General features: G+C 33.0%; 1 protein-coding gene across 1 annotated transcript in view; it reads left to right on the forward strand.

Annotated features, from left to right (window-relative positions):
- SPAG16 (sperm associated antigen 16) overlaps positions 1–21,029 on the forward strand; it is a 1,095,878-nt gene that overhangs the window by 501,336 nt on the left and 573,513 nt on the right. The window contains 1 exon segment of the mRNA XM_056111979.1: positions 15,305–15,448. Within this exon segment, the coding sequence (XP_055967954.1) occupies positions 15,305–15,448 (144 nt within the window).

Raw genomic sequence — 21,029 nt, forward strand, 5'->3', positions numbered from 1 at the left:
CTAATATAGCTAAAAAATATGATTTTAAGAATTTTAGAACTGTTTATTCATCACTAACTTGTCTATTTCCTGTTAAAGTTAATAATTCTGATGATTCATTGACAAATATAGGGAAATATCTGTTACCATCAAAAGAAATAATTAAATCTATCAACTCTGTGTTAGATTCAAACAACTACTTTGAAACAAAGTTTTAGGTCTTTTATAGTTTTCATATGTAATCTAACATGAAAATCCATAGAGAGTTCTTTTTGTGGACTGGTATGGAGCTAGAACCTAGTTATCACTTCTTTCCTATTAGTGTCTTCATTTTCATTGAGCATTAAGAAACTGAAAGGGCAGAAAATTGAAATTTCCTCTTTTTAGGTTTAAATAATATTACACTATCACTGTTGCAGAAGTTTGAAGACATTGGATATTAAATAAATTTACAATATTTAAAATTTATGTGGTTTAAAATTAAGAAAAGTAATTTTTGAAAATTTTGGAAGTAATTCATAAATATAGAAATAAATAACAATAACAGATATTAAATTAAGCCCCCAATATGTGCAAGTACTTTCTATGGAATTTAATTTATTTAATATCCCACAGGTAACTGCTGAATAACTCAAAGCTAGAAAAATCGCAAGAAAATTGTGAAAAGGAAAGTTTCTTACATTAGGTTTCAAGAAAGCTTCTTAAATAGCTAATTTTAGGATAAAGCTGGTTTCTAGAGTTTGATATTTCATATGTTTGAGAAATTATTTTAAGAATCTAGTTATAGAGAACTACATAGTTCATGATTACGAACCTTTAAACTGAGCCTATTTTAATCAGAACCATCTGTGAGTCTATAAAAACAGTATCAAAACTTAAAGTACCAGGTACATTAAAAGATACCAAAGGTAACTCTTAAGAATTATCTAAATCTACTAGGGCCAGCCAATCCAGTGTGTACCAACATTAGAAAATCATTTTAAAATAATTTAAAAATAATTTTAGTTTTTCAAGTGTTGGTGCTTTTCATTTTCTTGGGAATTAGAATTTAGAGATCCAATAAATAATAACCATTTTCCCTGACCAAGTGAAGGACTCATTAAGAGCTAAACACATGACACTAAAATGTGTAGATAAAAATAATGACTTTACCAATAAAAGCTAAATGATATTTTGATATCTAGCCACAGTGGGCCATCTTCTACTTTATTCTTCCAAACGAGCTAAACAACTGGGATGTAGAAAGGACTGAATGACAGTGGCTCTGTAAGACAGAAGTCTATTTTTTACAGTATGAAACACAGGGAAACTTAAAATGTGTATCCCCCGCAGTCAGGCTAACTCAGAGTAGAGAGACAGAAACTAGAAGACTGTAAATATTCTAAAACTGACTCTCAAGTCACCTTGTAGCTTTATAATTTTTTGCTGCTTCCTCAGATCGGATGAATGATGGAGTAGAAAGAGGCCAAGCATGTAATACTTCAAGAAAATTCCTAATTAAATCTCCGAACCTCCTGAGAAGCTTCTGTTCAACAGTCTTTAAAAAATTATAATAATTCTCAAATTGAATGAACATTGTAATAATGGTTATTTTTTAGAGTCATTTGTGAAAGTTATAGACTGTTCATAGCTCATATCCACAGTTTTGGGGAGCAGTAGAGTGGGGAAAAAGAGAGCTGAAACCTAAAGGTCAAGTAGCGAGTTGTTGCCTTTTAATTGCTGTCCTCTTAGCTTCAGACTGTCAGAGAACAGAGCGTTAGAGCACTCACTTTGCATTTCTTGTTCCTTTGACGTTTCTAGCACTTGGTGCCATGCCCAAATGAAAGCGAAAATAATGGATGAAAAAGTTCCATGGGAGGTGTTGTCAATGAAAGAATCAAATTCAGCCTAATTGGCATTCAAAAATCTAATCTAAAAGATGAAGTAAAAAGAATAAAAATTACCAGGAAATTATGCTAATTGATAAAGGTGTACTATAATTGATAAAAAGGAATATGAAAGCACTGGCTTAGTTACTCTGACTTCTAACAGGACTATAGGACTTAACAGTAAAATGTTTTGGAGATTCTAAAAGGCAAGAAGCATTAGGTCAAAGAAAATTCACAAGAATTTGAAAACTTTTACTTAATATTCACAGTGCTTGTCTTTTTAAGAGTACTAACATAAATGGTCTACATTAAAAATTCAATGACACAGAAAAAAATATATTTTATATTCTTTTGCTGGCAAGTGGAACCTTGAATTTATAGTAAATATTCAATATATGCTAATTGATTGTGGGTAAAATGTGTGCTCTAAGAAGTACATATATAAATTTCATTCTAAGTTATAGCTAACTTTTTACTCTAATTATTAATGGAAAGGAGAAATGTCATAAGTTGTAAATATATTTTAATGATTTTTCATCAATAGATGATATAACTCTTAATTTAATTTTATTTTCAAATTAAAAGTTATCCTGGTATAATAAAATAATTTTATATTCACAGCATTATTGACAAATTGAAAACATAAAATGAGATTCCAAAACATATGTCAGTAGAAAATAAAATTGAAGTTCAATATTTTTCTTAATGTGTGTGTAATATATATCCAAAATGGGTAATCTCATTAACTAGAGTATCCAATGGCCAAGCATTAAGTACTGTAATTTAAGATAATTTAAATAGTTTACCTGTGCAGACTATCTTGAAAAAAGAGATATGATATTTAAAGAAAAATTGAAATTATTAATATTTTACTTGGTATGTTTAGATTCATAATAATAGTGAAATAAAATACAACAAATTCAGAGTAAAATATATACTTTTTATTACTGTAATAATGGCAAATGGACAAAATTTGATACCTTTTTTAAAATAAATATTTCAAAAGATATAAAGTCTTAAATGAATCTGTTTACATCATCTTCCCCATCTGTAATTCTTCATTGGAAAAAATCATAAATTCTCAGTGATATACCCCAATAAAATATTTTATGCTGGCACATCTGAGAAATCTCTTAGTTCTGCTGGGTATTTTTGCTGGAAATAATGGGTAGTTGTTCTGATCTTGACTAAATACTTATGTGTATGGGTGCTGTTCAGGTGCAGGATATCCAAGCATTTCACTTCTGTTCCATATAGCTCTAATTTTCAATCAGGATAGGATGGGTCTAACTTTATAACTTGACAGAAAGGCTAAAAATGAAGGGATGCCCCAGAAGGCACTCTTTCAAAGCTTTTGAGTGTACCATATTTATTAATAACCTCAATGGTTCTGATCACACCCATAATCAAAGTTGGGAGAAATAATGTTATATTGCAAAGGGAGTACAAGTATTAGTGCATTCAAGCTGTGGAAGAAACGGCTATCATCAGCCACTTCTCCAGCTCTTCCTTTTAAATAAGTGGCTTATTCATCATGGCCATGCCTTGCTGTGTCAGGCCAGAGTCTATGCTGAGATACCAACAGGGAGTCTCATCCCACCCCACTACCTCCATTACAATTATCTGCGCTCATTTCAAGTCTTTTGCTTGCCTTGCTTTCTTTTACCTGTTATAGTTTTGTGCATTTTTCTCTAACTAGTTACCTAGTTCTTCTTTTAGATTTAGTTGCTATGATTTGCATGTGGTTATGTGAGATCTTCTCATATCAGCCCTATTAGACACCTAATTCTAATTCTTAAGGTTGCAATTTCCATTACGTTCATGAATTATGATTCTCCACATTGCTTTCCAACCTTGAATTCAGTTTGTGTTTCTAAACAGCTGTATTGAGCTGTTTTATAAGCTCAATTCTTATTCAGGTCCCCTTCATCCTACACCATATTTTCTCTCTCCTGTCCACTGGGGAAAAATTGGACACTCATTCAACTCTGTCTTCAATCTCTCTCCGCCCTAGATGCTTACAGTGGTACTTTATTCAGAGATGGGTTTCCTTTGCTTGTCACCATCCATCCCACCATATAGCCTCTAACTGCAAATGAAGCATGATAGTGTCACCCCACCAGCGCATATTTGAATATAGAAATTGGGTCTCCAAATGGTTTGCATAATAGAATAATTTTCATGTATCTCATATTCCAAATTTATTACAAAAGTACCAATTTTTTACTGATTATGCATCAAAATAACTGCGAATAATCCATTAGTTGTATATTATTTGGTGGGGTACTGCATCCAGCAGTGCTCAGGGCTTACTCCTATCTTTGTGCTCAGGGGACGATATGAGAATGAATATGGGTGGGCTGTGTGCAACACAAGCAACCTTCCTACTGCGCTATCCTTCTGCCCTCTTGCATGAATAATTAACTTTGCTCTCCTAAGTAAATAGGGACCACCAAAGAGTTGTTCATAGTTTGCATCTTAATAATCACTGCATTTTTTTGACAATTTCTAATAAAATGGGCCAAGTTCAAAATTCTGTTCTATACATCAAATAAATTCAACTTCATTACATGGGTTATTATAAATACTTTCAATTACTTCTGATACACCCACACTTGTGTGAATAATTGTGTGTGTTATGTTTTTAAATATTCTCCCAAAAAAGATATTTTTAAGTAATTTTTTTTATTAATAAAAGATTTTTTAAAAAAACCTCTATTTAAAAAAAATATTTTTAAATAGAAGTTTTTGTTGGGGTATGTGTGTTCTTACTGTTTTTACATGGGATAGTTTGACTTTAGCTTTAAAAAACATCTAATCTCTGTTACTAATAAACTAAACATATGTAGAATGGGATTGTTAAATTTGTGACTACACAGAATATTTGTAAATAGTGGAAACATGAAATAACCAAATAAACTATTATAGAAATGGGTTTCTTAAAAATATAGATATTCAATATGACTTCACAAACTTATTAAATCATAAAGAATCACACCAATTTAATATCATGAAGCACAGTGTGTATAATACTACATAGCATAAAATACTCAGCAGCTAAGGTAGTAGGAAGGTTTCAGGAGCTATTTTTATAAATTTTTATAAATCTTGAAATAGTAAACCTGTTGAACTTTCTCATTTCACTTGCTAAAATATAAAGCCTGCTTCTTCCTTTATTTAAAACATTTTCTTCTGGGTGTTTACATATTTTAATTAAAAACTGGCTGAATATTTCAGAGTCATCTGTGAAACATATTAGAAAGTCTAGAAAATTCTGGTGAAAATGTAAAAGATATTATTGACATTGAGTGTTGTTTCTTTTGTATTGTTTTATTTGATTTCAATAGGAATTGACGGGCAGGAAGAGAAATGATACCCTGTTATGTAAATAAAAACTACTAGAATAATATTAAGGAATTTTTGTTCAAGGCCATTCTTCATCAGGTCTTAAGAATTTTCATTTGAGAGAAAATAGAGAAATGACCTAGCTTTCACATACACAAAAGTGGAAGTTGTTTCTACCTGAAGAAACAAACACTAATTGTATAGTTGAAGTAACATATATGTGGAAATATTGTTTTGTTATATATTTACATATATGTTAATTTTCATTTGACTGATAGTGGAAAGAAAAAAGTTTTTTTGTGGGCATTAAAAAGCTTTGTGGGTAAAGCTTTGTTTCATTGACCCATGGATCTTTGAATTTTAATATCTAATAAGTTATCTCTGAAGCTCTTTCTCCACAGATGAGCTATGAAGCACATTAAGTGCTAGCTGCTTTTTATTTTGTGAATGATTGGGTCTAGCACTATAAATAAGGTAACTTATTTATAAGTATAAAACAAAGAGAAATCTATTTGATACTTCTACAACACTCCATATTACCATTTATGGAAGGTAGGGTTGACACTGGACAATAAAAAATAAAAAGCTTTGTGGGTATTACACATTTTTCTATATAAAAATAATGTGACTGGGAGATAATAAAAAGCAGGAAGGTCCTAGTATTTTATGTTCCAGGTTTGATCCCCAGTATCACATAAGTATTACATAAAGGCCCCTAAGCACTGAAAGGAGTGATCTTTCGGCAAAGCTGAGAGTAAGTCTTGAGCATTGCCTGATAGGTCCCCACTAAAACAAACAAACAAATAAATTAAAATGCAGATGTAATTTTTTTATTTAGGAGTATTGCTATTCATTCAGCCATTGATTAGGCTGATTGAATTGGGCATAAAGTCCACCTTACTTTTTTTCCCTTTTTCATAATTTTATTTATTGAATCACTGTGAGAGCAGTTAAAAAGCTTTTGTGTTTAAGTCTCGGTCATACAATGAAACACTCATCCCTTCACCAGTGTGTATTCTCCACTACCAAAAACCCCATATACGCCCCCATCCCATACCTACCACTACCTGTGGGGCAGATGATTTCCACATTACTCTCTCTCTAATTTGATTACATTCAATATTTTGATAAGAGACCCACCAGTATTATTTGGGATTTTACCCCAACACTCAGATGTGCTGAAAAGGCAACAGTAGACAATTTGTTTTCTATTGCTGATTATGAATAAAATATGATGCCACACAGCTACAGTAGTGGTCACATGGTTTTGGAATACCGAAATTTAACAATGAAATCTAGAGGAATTTCTGCCCAAACCTGCTGGGGTCCGAGATTTGTTCCTGAGTCTCTTTGGATCATGGCCTTTAAGCAGCTTGATCAGGAGCCAGAGAGGCTGTTCGTATGTGACGACTCAGAATCTCGTTGGGGCAGGGAGGAAAGGGCCGGCTCCACCTCCATCCTGGTAGGCCCACATGTCTCATCACTGAGGGCCCAAACCTGACTGTCCAATGGCTCCGGAGGATGGTAGCCACCGAGCTACCAAGAGGGAGCAGACAAAGGACAGCGCCCTAATCCCCCCACTCCCCTGTGGGGTGGCCCAGCTACAGTAACCTACTGCGGGGTCTGGATGGATTTTTGCCAAAAGCCGCTGGGTTCCAAGATTTGTTGCTGACTCTCTGGGATCATGGTCGTTAAACAGCTTGATCAGGTGCCAGAGAGACCATTCGTGGGTGGCAAGTTGGGGTCTCGTTGGGGTGGGGAGGAAACAGAGGGCTCCTCCCCCATCCCATGAGGCCCTACATGTTTCATCACTGTGGGACAATATATGCTAAAGGGTTGACAAAGACCAAATAGCATATATATTATTTTAAAAGAATTTGGTCTGTAAATTGGTGATAGGGATAAATTTGGCAGGAGGCTACATAACATGGGTAAATTTGTTTCATTGACACACGGGTCTTTGAATTTTAATATCTAATAAGTCATCTCTGAAGCTCTTTCCCCACAGATGAGCTATGAAGCACATTAAGTGCTAGCTGCTTTTTATTTTGTGAATGATTGGGTCTAGCACTATAAATAAGGTAACTTATTTATAAGTATAAAACAAAGAGAAATCTATTTTATACTTCCACAACACTCCATATTACCATTTATGGAAGGTTGGGTTGACACTGGACAATAAAAAATAAAAGATTGAAAAGCATTACCTGTGTGAATACCTTTAAATAAATTATTAATATATTCATACACACATAAAATATCCTACATAGATAGTGAAAATGGAAGGTAGGTGCTGTGTTCCACATCTTTTTAATATAAATTTAACTCTGCTTTGAATAAAATACAGCATGCTAGGTCAAATTTTGAAGTAACAGAAAAGTATAAAGATTTACCCTTTATTTCCATAGTATTTTAGCTGAATTCTAAAAAGTAGGAATCATTTTGTTTTGACACATTTCTAATTGTTGATGCTTTTATTCCTATAACTTGACACTTTTCCATGTATAATTATTTAAAGTCCTTTATTAGTGAGAATAACAAGTTAAATCTTCCTTAAGACAGTGAAGAAAGGGGACAAGGAAACAGTACAGAGCTTAAGACACATCTAATGATCCCCCTTGCATGCATCCTAATCCCTGCACTGTCATCAGAACCACACGCCTCCCTAAATCACAGTAGGGTGTACCCTAGAGCTCCCCAGCAGCTTTTGGTGTATCTCTGGCAATTCCCACTACAAGACCCAAGCAGCAACATATCCTTGAGTACTCTCATTGAACTCCTAGCCGGTTTTTACAAGGAATTCTCTGGAGCTCCAGTTCATGGCCTTAGAGCTCACTACCACTTCCAGAAAAAAAAACAAAACAAAAAGATCATGGTGAAAATGTTGATAAAGAGGCTGTCATAATAATGCCTTGATGTCATCTTTTCTGTTAATCCTGTCCAAATTCATGATATGGTTTATACTCTTGCTTGTAACTTTCTCAGTTTCAACACAGTTTCTAGAGAAATGTTCTGAGTAATTATCAAACATACGATTCTCCTACTTAATAGATTGATGATGCTAGGATAACTTTTAGTCTTCTTTCTCTCCCCCCAAAACCCCTACAGGATATGCTCTTCATTTGTCTCTTACTGTTCCTCCTTTCTTGACACAGACATCCTTGCCTTCACTCTGAAGTCACCTGGCCTTTTTATTCTACTGTGAACACTCCAATTTCTTTTAACCTTACCATTTTATTGTTGTTGTTGTTATTGGTGGTGGTGGTGGTGGTGGTAGTGTGTGTGTGTGTGTGTTTGTGTGTGTGCATGTGTGTTTTTGTTGGTTGATTGGAGGTGCGGGGAACTATTGAACAATTATTGCTACTGAGGACTTATTCCTGGATTCATGCTCATAGATGATATGCAATGCTGGTGATCAAACTGAGCGGGAGGGTCGGGAGGCAGCATTCGATATTAGTGCCTTGACCTGTGTTCTATCTCATTTGCCTTAGCATTACCGCTTTTATATGTACTCATGACTTTAATCCTTTCATTGGTATTTCCCTTTATACCATTCTGAGCTCAGCTAAAATGGCATGCCATCAAAGTAAACTCTGTCTACCTCACAGAAAATAGCATATTCCTGAATGATCGTCACTTCACTCTGGTATGTTTATTTTATAGCTGTGTTATTTCACTCAGTTCATTTGTTTTTTGCTATTCTCCCCTCCTTTTCATATATAAGTTCCTGGTTTGTTTCTTAATATGTATTTGTTAAAATACTTTTTAAAAATCACATGTTGGGATGTTCTATAAATGTTGATGCATATTCAGATAAATGATATGAATATTAAGTGATAAGTCATCAGATAAGTCTCTTATAACTATTTCCCATATTAAGGTAGCCAAACTACACATGCAACATGTGAGTATGTGCTTTTGTTCGGGCAAGTTATTGAATGGTCACCTAACGTTAAGGGCTATACATTTGGAAATTAATTTTTAACGCACTGTACATTTTCTGAATTGGAAATAATTAAAGTTTATGAAATAAATAGAAGGAAACATTTATAATGCCAAAAATCCCAAAGTGAAGACAGGGGTATCTAATTAGTCTTTCTTGTGACAATCTTTTTTTGGATTAATATTCCTTTCTTTGAAAAGTTGAATAGTGGTGCTTAAGTCACTGATTCTACTGATAATTAATAGTGTTCACTATACACCTACACATATTCCCTCAAAAATATCCCTATATAATGTCACAACTGAAAGGAACAATTTCAATTAGAAAGTTTTAAGTTTATATCTTGTGGTCTAATATAAGGAATAAGTCCCATTACAAAAGGGAGAGGATCTCTACTAGAATGTAATGTTTTATGTAACATGCCCACCAGTACATTGTTAACCAAATATTTTATGCATGCTTCATCAAGATGTGACTTGATAAAGAAGCAGGTTTAGCTTTCAACCACATTTCCTTTTTTTCTTTTTTTTTTAAGTCCTTAAGATGTTTTCCTGTACTATTTTAACCCTAGTCACAGGCTTATTAATTTGGGAATAAGGTGACAGAGCCTTTGTCTCTGAATCTTATAATTATAATTAATAGTAAGTTAAAGGAAGCAGAAAGCGCATATTCAAAGTTTAAAGTACAATGGCTTTGTGGCACTTAGGGCAGGTGCCAGAAGATCTTTAGTATGAGTTTGTTATTCTTATTAATTAGAATTCTGGGAAGACATCTTGGAGAATGAAAGTCACTCTCTGATTGCAAGAAGGGTGCCTGTTTGCTGATGGAGTTGGAGCAAAGAGACTCTACTCTTTTTGTTCCAGCATGCAATTGCCTCATGTCAGTGTATCCATGGAAGCAGACGTAAGCTTTCACATCAAGCAATGCCCAGAAATGTCCTTTGTCTATAAAGCCATGTTGAAATACTATTTCTTTCTAAACAGCTACAATTGCAAGTACTAAAGTTACTCTCCATGATCACTAAAAGAGCCCCATATGGATTATAGACATTAACTCAATAAAGGATGTAAAGAACAATGATTTTGAATAATGATCATAACTAGAATTTACGGAAAGCTGATCATGTTCAGATATTGTTTCAATGACTTTCTATATATCAGCTTACTTTAGCACACAACAGAAAATGTATGTGAATCAGTCTTTATTGTTTTCTCCTGTTCACAAATACTGACAACACTGAAGTTGACATTGTACAATGTTAGTAGCTCAGAAATGAATCATAAGGCAGTATCCAAATCTAGTCAGGTTGTCTTTCTGCACTATAGTAATATTCACTAAGCTTTCACCACTATGTATTAATCATATTTAATCCAAAACAAACCTCTGTTTTCCCTATATTATCTTTTCATTTTCAGATAAAGACCTAAAGTAAACAAATAAAAAAGACAGTGAAGCAACTGAACCAATGACACCTGGAAAGTAAACATAGTCAAGGGTTTAGACTTATTTTATTCTAGGATAATCCATTTACAAGTCATTGTAGAATAATTCTATCCCGTGCAATATAAAGACATAAGAACAGAGATAGTCAATTATTAAGATCAAAGCACATGGTTTTATAAATTAATTTTTCAAGATCACAGCTTTCATTCATCTTTTATCTATTACAACTTCAATACTACAACAGGCTTAATTGTTATGACTGAGAACATATAGTCTGTAAGCCTAGAAGTTTATTATCTGCCTTTTTATGAAAAAAGTGTTCTAGTTTCTGATTTAAACCATAAATATTTCTTTTCAATTATTTCTGATCCATCCCTTCATAGATCAATATCTAAGAATATTTTAACTCCCAAAATCTAATAAGGGAATGATACTTATCATTTTTTAGGCATCATCAGAGAATAAAAAGAATTCAGTCCTTTAGAAACTTCATTATGCATCTCGGTAAATTCTTAGTCAAAAATAGGGCAGCATTTACCTTGAATCTGTTCCCATTATCACCCAGACAAGAAAAATAAATTTGAGGTTCTAAACTTTCTCTCCTCGTAGACACACACCCTAGAGACAATTGTTTAAATTTGTGCCCTACTCTGCCGCTTCAGTGCTTCATGACCTTCAACAGATGACTTAACTTGTTTGTGTTCTAGCTACCCATTTGCAGCAAGTCTATTATAATAGTATATCTGCTATACAAGGGCCAATATATAGCCATTTATACAACCAATAAATATTTATACATAGTTAAATTTAGGATTCAAAACTGATTCCTATAAATTATTTTTTCTTTTAATTTTATTAAAAAGCTGAAGAGATACACAGAATAATAAAATTGAGGTTTGAGTGTGATGCCTAAGTTCTAAACGAATTAAATCCTTATGGAATCAAGGCCACAAAGGTAGTATTGTAGATAAGGAACTTCTATTCTTGCAACCCATCCAGGTTCTATACTGATAACTCATATTGTACCCCAAGCACAACCAGGAGAGATCCCTGAGAACAGAGAAGGAGTCAGGCCTGAACACACTTAGGTATGACCCCAAAGTAAATATAAAATAAAATTAAGCAATGTCTAATTTCTTTAAGACTCTTGTGGTACTGGTACACCCCAATATATAAACTGACAATCCCTGAATGATCTTTACACTCTGGGTTTAACAATGACTAATCTTTAGTACTTCCTAGGATTGATAATAATTATCTCCAATCTCTATGCTAGGAGTTATTGATGTTTATAATGTACACAAATAAATAACAAACTATGAAAGATTAATACTAAATATAAGTAACTAGAACCATTATTCTCAAAGTCAGTCCATTCTGAATTCAAAGTTAGCTTCAATCCATTAACAAGTGTGAACTCGAGCTATTTACATAATATCTCAGCTTCATTCACTCAGTCACAAAAAAACAAACAGTACTGAAATCATTCAGATATTTGACAAGCATGCATTGATTAGCAACTGTGTTAAAACTATGTATTGAAAATGCAGCTATACACACCAAAACTATGTTGAAAATGCAGCTATATGAAAAACAGAATATAAATATTAAAATAATTTCAATTTAATAGAAAATAAAATGTAAAATTTCATTTTACTCACAAGAATTAAGCATTTCATGAAAGTTATTGTATACATTACATTTTCAAACAATGTTAGCCCAGGTAACCAATAGATGATGATGAAGTTGATGATGATGGCAATGATGATAACAAGAAATAAGGAAAAATCCTGGTATCAGCATCTCATTATGGGATTGGTAATAACATTGAAAGTCAAAATCTGGAAAAATTTTTCTAACCAGTGATCTTTAATCCAGTCCTCATTTTGATTGTTCCTCATTTTGGTTGTTTCTCGGGGGGAGTTTTCTGAGTTAGAATTGGAGAAGCATTATCACTTGAACTAATCTTAATGATGCACTTAATCCTATGCCCAATTTTCTATTAATTCATTTTTATTTAATATTAAGTTTAGTATAAAATGATTGTACTATTATTATTTTCATCTATTTAACAACCACTTCATAAAGCTAAGATATAATACTATGGAGTAACATGGGTGGGGTGCTTACCTCACATGAGCTAACCTGATTCAACTCCAAATACACACTATGGTCACCTGAGCACATCCAGGAGTGATCCCTGAGTACAGAGCCGAGAGTAAGTCTTAAATATATCCAGGTTTAGCCCATAAACAAAATAAAACCAAGAAATTACAGCAAAACTTATTTTTGAGACCAGCAAAATAAAGGGTAAAGACACTAACCTTGCACAGGTCAACTCCAGTTTCATCTCTGTCCTGAATATGGTCCCCTGATAACTGCCAGGAGTGACTCCTGAGCATAGTGACTTCTCAGCACTCCTGGGTGTGGCCCCCCAAACAAAAATAAATAAATAAATAACCATAAAGGCCATTTCATGAATGGAATAAAATGTATTGTTTAAATTACCAAATGTCATAGTTTAGGAAAAAGTCACTTATATGTATGAAACATTAGAGTCACTGCCAGAAGAAAAACATATGCAAGTGAAGAAACAAAAAAATGTCACTAGTTGCTTCAGCCCATGAAGATTAAATGTCAAAGTTGCAGGTGGTTATAGAGGCAGTCCCAATATGGAAAGACTCAACATAGTTTGTGGAAAAACTTCCAAGTCTGATTAGTCACCAATAGATTTGTGTGTTTATGTTTTCCCCATAATGTATACAAATAACTCCCCTAACAAAAGTCATTTTGGAAACTTATCTTTTAAAGTTCGTAAAGACATCAATGATTTTAGTTATCTTCACTTAAAGAGGATAATTTATCATCTAGTCAAGTGTGCCTGAGTCTGCCAGGAAATCTGTGAGCCAACATACATCATATTCAATAGCTTCCAGGATTTGGTTTGCCTTCTTATGTGTATTTGAATATAGAATTCATTTCAATCTGACATATTTTTTTTACCTCTCATCATATTCTTCTTCTAATTAAGTTCTATAAATGTATTCTCTACCCAGTTTGAGCTGTAATAAATTCCCTTTCTGAATTGGTCTTCTGAAAGTCACAAAAAAAATTATGATAAATTACAAAAATGAATAATTTCCCTTCTACTGTGTTTATTTTGAGCGGTAAAATGCTAGAGGAAAAATGAGACAATGTTTCTCTGGAAAGAAACCCCTGATCTCAGTGGTCAAACTCATGAGTTGAATTCTTCAGTATTTGACCCTAAAAGAATTCTAAATCTGTGTAAATATAAATAACAAAAAATGTTTTGTTCATTTCAAATTGTTGGCATTTAATTACATTAATGGAAAGGACCCATCAGTTGTGCCCTCAAATAAACTCTGGACTTTCCCATGTAGTCATAGGTGGAGATCAACTTTAAATAAAGTAAAGTAAAAGTAAAGGCCCTCCCATTGATCATCGATTTGCTCGAGCGGGCCCAGTAATGTCTCCATTGGAGACTTTGTTGTTACTGTGTTTGGCATATCGAATACATCACAGGGAGCTTGCCAGGCTCTGCTGTGCTGGCGAGATACTCTGGGTAGCTTGCCGGGCTCTCCGAGAGGGGCGGAGGAATCGAACTCGGGTCGACCATGTTGGCTGCATGCAAGGCAAACACCCTACCGCTGTGCTATTGCTCCAGCCCAGCATGAAATATGAAATATGAAAACTATTTCCTAAGTCTGTTGCAAATTAAAATCAAGATCATCCATAGAATGGACCATACAATAAATAACTTGTATATTTATTATTTTAAGTCCATATTTATTTAAATGTACTATGTAGCTATATAAACTATATAATTGATTTGAAATTTCTATGTTGAAACTGAATAATTAGTTGCTCTAATATTTTACTGGCACTTTAGTAAGTTATTAACATTGGCCTCCTTTTCCCTGTTACTTGTAAGGAAAAGATGAAACTATATAAATAAGATTAAGGCATTATTGTAGATAAAATATCAGGTATTAACCTTCTAGACTCTTGGCTTTAGAATGGTTTAGCTAAAATATTTAAATGCTCACAATGACAGAGCCTGACTCAGATAATATGGTTTGAAGTGTTAATCATTAATTTTGCATACTTCTTTCTCATTTCTCTCTATGAAATTTGAGAGTAGGGGATTGCCATATGCACCCTGAATTCATCACTTTAATTTGTGTACTGTGCATAGACTAAAGTCAATTTAAGAGCTATATTAGCACAGAATTTGAGCTTCTTTGCTTTGTGCAGATGGAGTTAATGTTTCATTTATAGTTTTTATTATAGAGCTCTTATAATGTGGCTATGATTCATGATCATTTCCTGAGTAATTCCTGATTTAAGATATACTGTGGTCTGTATAAAGAATTTTGATCATTTTTTCATATTAATCATAGTGGCCCTTCCAAAATCCGTAACGTCAAATTAACCATGGCACAGCATTTACAACTATAAAGGAAGCACAATTATTGTGGTGAAACCAACATTAAACATGATCAGTTGACAAATGAAGAATGTAAGATTCAGCAATAGGAGATAGGGTGATTGGATAGCAATCAGGGTATGAAACTGATTTCCTCTGACTTTCAAACCTGTTGTCTATGAACTCTCTTGCTTCTCAGGGGTATAATCATTGCCACAGATGGATTGTGTGAAAATATCATTAGTTATCTCCCTCTAACTCTTCTCTTTTCCTATGCAGTGTTGCAATGCACCCCCAAGACAATCTTCTAATCAGCTGTGGGGAGGATCATCTGTGGAAGATGGTGGAGCTTCCCAAAGGCAATGTGCTTCTCCATGGACTGGGGCATACTGACTGGCTTTCTGACTGCTCTTTCCATCCCAGGTCAGTGCACACAATTGCTAGAAGTTAAGTCTAATAACTCCCGATCAACTCACATCTGTACTCTTTCTTCTTGCTGCTAGTTTCCTGGAACTCTATTTAGATACACAAAAAGATGTATGAATAATACTGATGACTGATAAGTGTATAGATGAGTACACATCCTTGAGACCATCACCATATTGTATACCATAAATATGTCTATCATCTCCAAAAGTGCTCTTTGGAGATGATAGACATATTTTAGAGGAGAATGGAAGACAAGGTGGATGCAAATATAGTGCCATAAACATGCCATACTCTATTAGTTTCTTTACCTATTTTGTTTAAGATGATAAGAAGAAGAAGGATGTTTATAACAAGAATGTTTAAAATACAATAAATGGCTATTCTCCTTGTAAAGGTTAAATTTTGTTAAATGGCAGTGTTAGTTCTATGCTTTATGCTGCACCATAGACCTTTAAGACTTTGTATTTTTGTGTAAATGAAACTTTGTGCTTTTCTGGCTTCAATGAGACTTTTGTTTGCAACCTTATGCAGCTCCTTGAATTTAAAATTTTAACAATAAATGCTTCTTGGGTTTTCATTATAATGCCTTTGGATTGAGTTTGATATTTGGAACATGTGAAACCTCATCCACTTGCTGATATGTTTAACAAGAGCAATATACTTCCCAGGACAAGCATTAGGAATGCTACTGTACTCACAAGCTTTGACAAGGCACCCAGATTGCTAGTCAATAATACATGTCATTGTTTATTTTACCTCTCTTAATATTACAGGTTTTCCTTTATAGAATACACTTATGTATCCAAAAAGGATCAGATTTTCGTAATCAATTTCTTTAAACATTCAGTGACATTTAAGATGTTAAAGAGAATACAGCAGAAATAAAGGCAGTTGAGCCCTCTAGTTTTCAGAATCCATTAAATTTTTATATCTGAAATACCAAGGGCATATGGAAGGCTATTGTTAGACAGATATATACACTACTCTGACAGACAGAAAGTTTTGCTCACATCTGCTTGTGGTCAGTTCCAATCCCAGATTCCAACTATCTTGTCTTCATCATTAGGTTTAAATTTTAAATACACTCTTAGACTTAGTTTTTCTGGCACTCTTTGGCCTAATTGCTCTTTGATAACCCTAATTATTTCCAGAATTTTCAATATATGAAATGGTAATTTTTTTCTTTGGATGACTCTATTGATTTCTTTATGCTTTTATACCCCCTGCTTTTTATTTTTAGCAATTTTAGTTATATGCTTGGTCTATCAGTGAAATTAAATTGAATTTGTAATAAGACAAATCATCAGATATTCATGAGTGAATAAGAAGAGTAGCCAAAGATGTTTTACTTTTTGAAATCCTCAAAATAATTTTGTCTCCACTACTAGCTGTTCAGACTTAATTTCTGATCATGTAGTATGTCCCGTATCTGGTATCTAGTTAAATAGAGCTGTACCAGCCTCTCACCTCTTAGGAACATAAAGCTCATCTGTAAAGGCTTTAAGCAGAGACAGCACAATTAGAAGTGTAACCTATCACTTATGTAGCTGCTGGGCATACTAATCAGATTTCAATAATGCTCTGTTACCATGGTAGCCAGTGACTCAAGATTTTCTCATTAATGTTTGACCTACACATGACCCCTTTAATAGATCTTCTTGTTTTCCTATTCAATTACTAAAATTAAAATAAGGTGAAATATATCATTATTCACCCATACTTTAAATTTACATTTAGTACTTTTTTTGGCAGAACTGCAGTAAAATGCTGCTAAACTGTTTGCTTTTCCTCTAGTGCATGAGAGAAAAATAATGGGAGAAAGTGTATTTAGCCATTAGTGCTTTTAAGTATGGAACATTGAACGGCAGAAGTTCTCTTTGTAGAATTAATTCAAAAAGAGAATATGATTACTAAAAAAGCATGAGAAATTGTTTTATTATTCAAAGTAAAGATTAATATTTTTGACTTCAAAATATTTTCATAATACTTAGTGTATACAGATAAACCAAAGACCATATTCATATTATATGTTACATATGCCATATATAGCATATGAGCATGTAATATAATATTTATGACTTAGAAATTGTTGAAATTCATGTTTTATGAAATTTATGTTTGTGGCTTTTGGCAGGGTATTGGCTTGGGCAAATTGATCAGCAAAATTACAGTTCCCTGTTGAATGTAATAGTACTTGCTCTATCTCTGCTTCATTGATAGTTAAAAATTAAAGCAACAGATCATCTGTATCACATAAAATGTTTGAATCTGCAGTTGTGTCTTTAGTTAATGCATGTGTTCATGGCTTTCCTTGGAAGGTCAAAAATGTTTGATTCCCTCTCTTGGAAGATGCCATGTTGGACACACTATATACTGACTTGGGCCTCATTTCCATGCTTTTCACATAAAGAAAACAAACTCATACATTTCCAATTTACTTTTAGTTGCAATTGCTCCTAGTTCGGTATTTTTGAATCTTTTTGTTGAATGTATTCTGATTATTCAAGCATGAAAACAGCTACCTCTACAGCTATAATGACACAACTTAGATTTGGTGGAGGAATCAATAACATAATATAACTTTAGTGCATCTCGATAACTGAAATCAATCTTCATTGTCCTTGCCATATCAGACATGCCCCATACATAGCAAATTCAGCAGGTGTAGAAGTTTCAATATCAGTACAAAAGATGGTTGGCTGTAAAAATTAATCTAAGAAAATAATTATCAATTGCGGATTCAAATAATATGATGTTGAAATATACAGAACACAATATTTACAAGTATAAAGATTATTATAAAATTATAATAATTAGAAATCAGTATCGAAGAGTTCAAACCATCTCTGAGTTTCAATATTTTAAGTAAGAAAAATTACAGTGGAATTAATGAGTTAGTTGAATAGTATGTTTAATAGTACATGTTAAACTTTAAATTTTATTAACTGAAAATAGAAATAGTATATATTAAAATTTAAATTTTATTTAATGAAAATAGAAATAATTTTATTATTTTAAATCTAAAATAGATTGAAAACAGATTTAATTTATAAATGTTAAATTAATTGTTAAATTTTTAAGTCTAAATCTTAGGCCAAAATAAATTATAAATTACTTTTTAAAAACAGCAGTTATATAAAACATCCTTAGCAAGCTTTAGTAATTATAACATAAGTAAATAATGATACCATAAATAAAATATGTTATTAAACTTAAATAAGTGAATATTTGCTCATAAAGGACATATAAACTGTTTTCTAGTTGGTTAAAAAAGTCCCAATCGATATAACCAAAGCTATGTTCAGAGTAAAATTTCTAGCTTTCAATTTTCATTGTTTAAGAAAATAAAAATAAGTGAATCATGAATTGAAGTAAACTAAAATTAATCTTTTGCACTTGAAAAGATACTAGCAAATGAAAATAGAAATTTATAAATTGGAATAAAATAGCATGTATATCTCCAATATTTTCTCTCCAAATAAAATGTAAAACATGAAGAATCAAAAAGATAAACCTCAACAACTAGAATAAAACTAAACTCAAATGTAGAGAGACTAAAAATATAAATATGATTGGAATTTTTGACAGAGTAATGTATTACTATGACAATAGTTTTTGTTTGTTTGTTTTGAGGGCCAAACCTGAAGGTGTTCAGGATTTACTTTGAGCTCTGTACTCAGGGATCACTTCTACTGGGCTTGGGCAACTGTTTGGGATGCTAGGAATTAACTCAGGTTGTCCATATGCAAGGCAAGAGTCCTACCCACTGTCCTATCTCTCCAGCCCCTGAAAATATTTTTCAGTGATACTGAATCAATATGGAACAGAAATAAAGTAAAGTAGGAATAGTAGGTGAAAAAGAGTTCTGAACGTTTTTCCATATGTCCTCTACTTGAGCAATTCTAAGTGAATTTTATTTTATCTTTTATTTAAGAAAGAAAAAAGTTGCCAATTTTTAGATTTAGTAAATTTCCTGAGGACAAGAAAATTAAAAGGGACATGATTTTATTGTTTTCACAAATATTGCATAAAATAACTTTAATCAAACAATGTAGCACTGCTACTAGAACTATAGCCCATGTGAAAGTTATAGATAGAAAATTTTAAAAATAAATGTAGAAAAAAATACCCTCAGATGTGTGTTTTTTTAAATGCTATATAGAAGGACCAGGTAAAGCAAAAGCTACATATAGTTAATTATGAGTGAACATCATTATCAGAAACTATAGTTTGATATTAAAAGTTAATTTCAAATGGATGACAAAAATCTAATCACTATAGTTAAGAAGCATATTTGTAAATGTTCTTAGTCCCATTTATTGAAATTGGAAGGAATAAACAATAAAAACTGAAAACTAGTATTAGTGACTGATATATATGGGTACCAGGTATTTTTCTGGGTCTAAGAGCAAAGGATACTTAGAAAAATTGGAAAGGGTGGGGCAGAGTAATAGTACAGCAGGTAGGGTATTTGCCTTACATGAAGCTGAACTGACTCATTCCTCTGTATCCTATATAGTGACCCCGTGGACCACCACAAAAGTAATTCATGAGTGCAGAACCAGGAGTAACCTCTGAGTATTGCCGGCTATAACACACACACACACACACACACACACACACACACACACACACACACACACACACATATATAAATAAATAAAATAAATAAATAAATGGGGGAAGTGGGTAGTATGAAAAAAATTCACAAATATATAAAGAGCACCAATGATTGAGGAACAGTCTTATATTTTTCACTTTTGTGGGCTATTTTGTGGTTTAGAGTTACTCTTTGCAATTCTAGATTGGCCATATGTGGTGCTGGGGTAAAACTATAGGCAGACACATGCAAAGCAAACATCAAATTCTTGTATTGTCTCTCTGGCCAAAGGCCCATTTTGAACTCTCCTGTATCAAAGAGAAATTACTTCTCCAAGTTAGTTTTTATTCTCAGTGGATATTGAACACGTTTGTTTTCTTTTCCTTAATGTTGTTGCTTCTTCTCAGAGAAGCAGCTTTCTTTTCACTATAAAGATTGTTTATTCACTTTCAGTAAAACATATCTAACATGTTTCGACCACTACATAAACAATTATATAAAACTCTTGGACAACACATCACAAGTGAAAGAGTGGAGAATGAAAACAGGCAAGGCATGACTTGTTTTAATATTTTGAAACATCTATCAATGTCATTGACAACATCTGCTGAAAAGTGCAATGAATCAGAGAAGCTCTTGAAGAATATGCAATTAGGGTAAAAATAATTGACTTTAAAAATTATAGTCGAAACAATAAAAATCATGAGATCTGAAGGCATCCGTTCATTTTGCTTAGATTTGAAGGGAATGGAGGAACAAGGGCTGAAGGAAGGGAAACCAGAGAATCTGAAGTTTTCTAAGTAAATATTCTTTTTTAAATGATCTAAGTCACTTGCCCTTCAAGCCTTTGTTCTCCTTGAACAGATATCTCTCACTTGTTTGTCTCTGTCTCTTTTCTTGCATATTGTCACCCTCAAGAAACCCATGTTCTCTCTTAAATACATACTTCTCTCTGTCTCTCCTTTCTAAGTTTCA

Source organism: Sorex fumeus, unplaced genomic scaffold (genome assembly GCF_029834395.1).
Source record: "Sorex fumeus unplaced genomic scaffold, SorFum_2.1 ptg000014l, whole genome shotgun sequence".
Lineage (NCBI taxonomy): Eukaryota > Metazoa > Chordata > Mammalia > Eulipotyphla > Soricidae > Sorex > Sorex fumeus.